At 39.7% G+C, this 4,213-nt stretch overlaps 1 protein-coding gene across 1 annotated transcript; it reads left to right on the top strand.

Moving 5' to 3' along the window:
* Positions 1 to 2,390: 2,390 nt before the first annotated feature.
* On the top strand, positions 2,391 to 3,089 carry LOC145974883 (uncharacterized). Its single transcript, XM_083104958.1, has one exon. The coding sequence runs from the start codon at positions 2,391 to 2,393 to the stop codon at positions 3,087 to 3,089; it is 699 nt and encodes a 232-aa protein (XP_082961084.1).
* The last annotated feature ends 1,124 nt before the right edge of the window (positions 3,090 to 4,213 follow it).

Here is a 4,213-nt window from a genome sequence, read left to right as displayed (position 1 = left end):
TCCACAATTTTGTGACAAGCACAGAACAACGAAAGAAATAATATTCTAATGTCGCAGACTCCTCTTCATTATATATCTTTTAATATCTTTTGTCTCATTCCAACTAGAACATCACGTCTCATCTACCTCAGCATTTCTCTACATCTTTAGCGGAGCGTGTTGAGAAAAGTATAACTATTCTTATTCATATGGAAGGAAAGAATTAAAATCATAGATGGAATAAAAATAATTATTTATTGCAAGCATCGTAAAGAATATCATTTACAGCGCATGTTAATAATTCACAATCGATTAATGATTCGCTGTTAAAGACATCACTATCGCGTATCGTTTTTACAGCATCGCGTACAGTAGTAATATTGTTACGTTGTAATACAGTTTCAAATTGTTTAAATTTTTCATTCACGAGATACGTATTCTCGCATAACCAATTGTGCATATGATCGATACAATTTTCAAAATTAAATAAATATAATAATGTTTGTGGTTTCATGTACAAAGAATTTTCGCATAATGTGAGTTTTACAATTTTCGATTGATACACTTCGATCGATAAATCTCCAATCCTTAATGGGAGAGCAGTCGATTGTAGAAATTGTTCAACGTCTGCTTGCTTCTACATCAACAAATTCCACGTTGAAAAAGGCAATACTATTTGATTGCCTCGATTATCGCCGAGAATCAGTTCCACGTACGATACAGCTCCCACGCTTATTCCAATGTCCAAATACTTGTACGACGTTGGGGTTAGAGCGTATCTTCTTCCAAGTATGCGAGTCGCACGATGAGGCTGAATGCTATAAAAATATAAATAATTAGATCAATATTTAAAAAAAATTAATAAATAAAATTTTTAAACGATCGAAACTTACGTGTCGCATTTTTGCTTCTTACACGGTGGAGTTTCACCGTTTCGAATCGGAACGTAAAAATTCATGTTGATTTCTTCAGCGAACCTTTCACACGCGTGATTGATGTAATACTGATCGTATTAGAATTAATATCAATTCAAATAGTATCGCAAATTGCAATGTAGAGGGGATTATTGCCAACGCATCATTTTAATTTCCTCTAAAATTTTGTCGCGCAGATGTATGGCTGCGATGACATCATCCCCAGAACAAAAAATTAGCTGAATTCGCTAAAATCGAGCGCCGTTGTACGGCTGCTCCTGATGCAATCACGTTAGATTTTTCAAATGTACGTGACAAAACGCGAAATTATCAAGGTTAAATTGCGCATCGGAACAAAGATTTAGCTGAATGTGCTAAAATCGAGCGCCAATGTACGGCTGCTCCTAATGCAATCACGTCAGATTTTTCAAATGTACGTGACAAAACATGAAAAAAATAACCGCCAAGGTTAAAACGCACATCACCCCTAGACAAAGATTTAGCTGAATGCGCTAAAATCGAGCGTCGATTTACGGCTGCTCCTGATGCAATCACGTCAGATTTTTCAAATGTACGTGACAAAACGTGAAATTATCAAGGTTAAATTGCGCATCGGAACAAAGATTAACCGTCAAGGTTAAAACGCACATCACCCCTAGACAAAGATTTAGCTGAATGTGCTAAAATCGAGCGCCGATGTACGGCTGCTCCTGATGCAACCACGTCAGATTTTTCAAATGTACGTGACAAAACGTGAAATTTTCAAGGTTAAGATGCGAATCGGAACAAAGATTAACCGTCAAGGTTAAAACGCACATCACCCCTAGACAAAGATTTAGCTGAATGTGCTAAAATCGAGCGCCGATGTACGGCTGCTCCTGATGCAACCACGTCAGATTTTTCAAATGTACGTGACAAAACGTGAAATTATCAAGGTTAAATTGCACACGCTATTCCGGGGAATTTTTTAAGATGAAATCATTCTAGAATATTCGATGATATGCACGAGACAGTATATAAATCATGATCAAGAGGCACACCCCGCCAGTATTTTTGCTAAAGTACATCCAGAACTATCATTAGGAAGCGCATTTCGCAAGTGTGTGTTACAATATGGAGGAACAAAATTTGCGAGAGCAATCCACATTGATTGATTCGCTGGAAGACTACATTGTGTGGGAGCAACGATGCGACCAATACATCGAGTCGTTGGAAGAGCAAAGTCGAATCAAGCGACCGCGATTATCGATCGGAAATCGACAATCGCTGATTGCTCGGATCGCGCGCCTCGAAGGGTTGAAAAATTCGGTACGTGGACGTTTCGTACACGCGGGTGCCGGATGCAGCACGCGTCAAAATAGACTTGTGTGGCGTGAGATTGATACGGCGTTCGAGAGTCGCGTATCGACTGGTGCGGTGATAAATTATAACCACATCGAACCTCGCCAATTTCTCGATGACACCAAAGACATTGTGATAGAACATGTGAAGAACGTTATGAAAAGACACAATTGTGTGAAAGTGAACACAATATTTAACGGCGAATTCGTGGCTGGGGATAAACGCGCCAACAAAAGTATCAATACGAGAAACTATGAACTCTTTCGCACATCCGATTTACGCGAGTGGTACGAACGGCGCGTTATCGAACCCACCCTAGCGTCTCTGGAAGAGTTTCAGGAACGCGATAGCGGGTGGGCTTTGTCGCGAATACTAAATTTAACTGTAAATATAAATAAGTATAATCCTATGCGTGCGGGATGTCACATCAAATTACCGCGGGAGATTATGTTGAAAAGAGCAGTGATTAACGTACAATCCAGAGACAATGCGTGTTTCGCGTGGGCAGTGGTCGCCGCACTATACCCCGCCGAAAGAAAGGCGGAACGGGAATCATCGTACCCGCATTACACGACAGTGCTGAATCTCCGGGACATTGAGTTTCCAGTGACTGTAAACCAAATAAAAAATTTTGAACATGTTAATAACATTTCGATCAACGTCTACAGCATCGAAGACAAGAACAGCATTGTCCCGATGCGTCTTACGGAGCAGAAGCGGGATAAGCATATCAACTTGCTGTATATTGAAGACGACAACAGCGTCGGACATTTTGTGTGGATTAAGAATTTATCCCGGCTCGTGAGCTCGCAACTGAGCAAAAAGGATCACAAGAAATATATCTGCGATCGGTAAGTTTAATTTATATTATTTGAATAATTATAGGTTATACACTTTGTTATATAAATCTTTAAAAAATTTTTCTTTTACAGATGCATGCATTATTTTAATTCGGACACCAAGTTGCAGTCGCATACGGTCGACTGCGGAAAGATGAACGATTGCGCTGTCCGATTGCCGAGCGATAAGGACAAGTGGTTATCGTTCAACAACTTTAATCGGAAGGAGCGGCTTCCATTCGTCGTGTACGCCGACTTGGAATGTGTTCTGGCCAAGACGGAAGAAGAGAAAAACGCATATCAACACCATCGGGTATTTAGTTTAGCCTATTATGTACATTGTTCGTTCGACGAATCTTTATCGGCGTACCATTCGCGTCGTAGCGCCGATTGTATAGCAGGGTTCGTTGAAGATCTTAAAAATTTAGCGTTACGTGTAAAAAATATTTTAAAAACAAATGTCCCCATGGTAAATTTGACGTCCGAAGAGTGGGAGAAATTCCATAGCGCCACTCAATGTCATATATGCGAAAAACCGTTCGCGGAAGACGATGCATGCGTTCGCGATCATTGCCATCTGACCGGGCGGTACAGAGGTCCAGCACACTCAAATTGCAATTTAAATTATAAGGAATCTTTTTGCATTCCCATAGTCTTTCACAATTTATCCGGTTACGATTCACATTTCATTATCGAGGAAATAGCTACAGCATTCGAAGGGAGAATCGATTTATTACCAATAACTAAAGAGAAATATATTTCGTTTACTAAAAATGTTTGTATGGAAGAAGAATCATGTAAAATTACGTTTCATCGATTCATACAAATTTCTCGCATCGAGTCTCGATAAATTGGCATCATTTTTGGACAAAGACAAACTCAAAATTTTAAAATCAGAATTTCAAAATTTATCAACAGAAAATTTCAATTTGTTAACGCGAAAAGGTGTATTTCCGTACGAATACATCGACTCTGTTGACAAGTTGCAAGATACGTGTTTACCGCCGCGCGAATCATTTGCAGTTCCTTGACCGGTGACACAGTATCCGAGACCGATTACGCGCACGCCGAGAACATCTGGACGCGATTCTCCATTTGGACGCTAGGCGAATATAGCGATTTATATCTTAAAATTGATGT

This window comes from Camponotus vicinus, unplaced genomic scaffold, assembly GCF_025532165.1.
Source record: "Camponotus vicinus isolate PSW18456_S1 unplaced genomic scaffold, iyCamVici1.0 SCAF_7, whole genome shotgun sequence".
Classification (NCBI taxonomy): domain Eukaryota; kingdom Metazoa; phylum Arthropoda; class Insecta; order Hymenoptera; family Formicidae; genus Camponotus; species Camponotus vicinus.
Note: the sequence above shows the minus strand (reverse complement) of the source record. Positions and strands in the feature narration are given on the sequence as shown.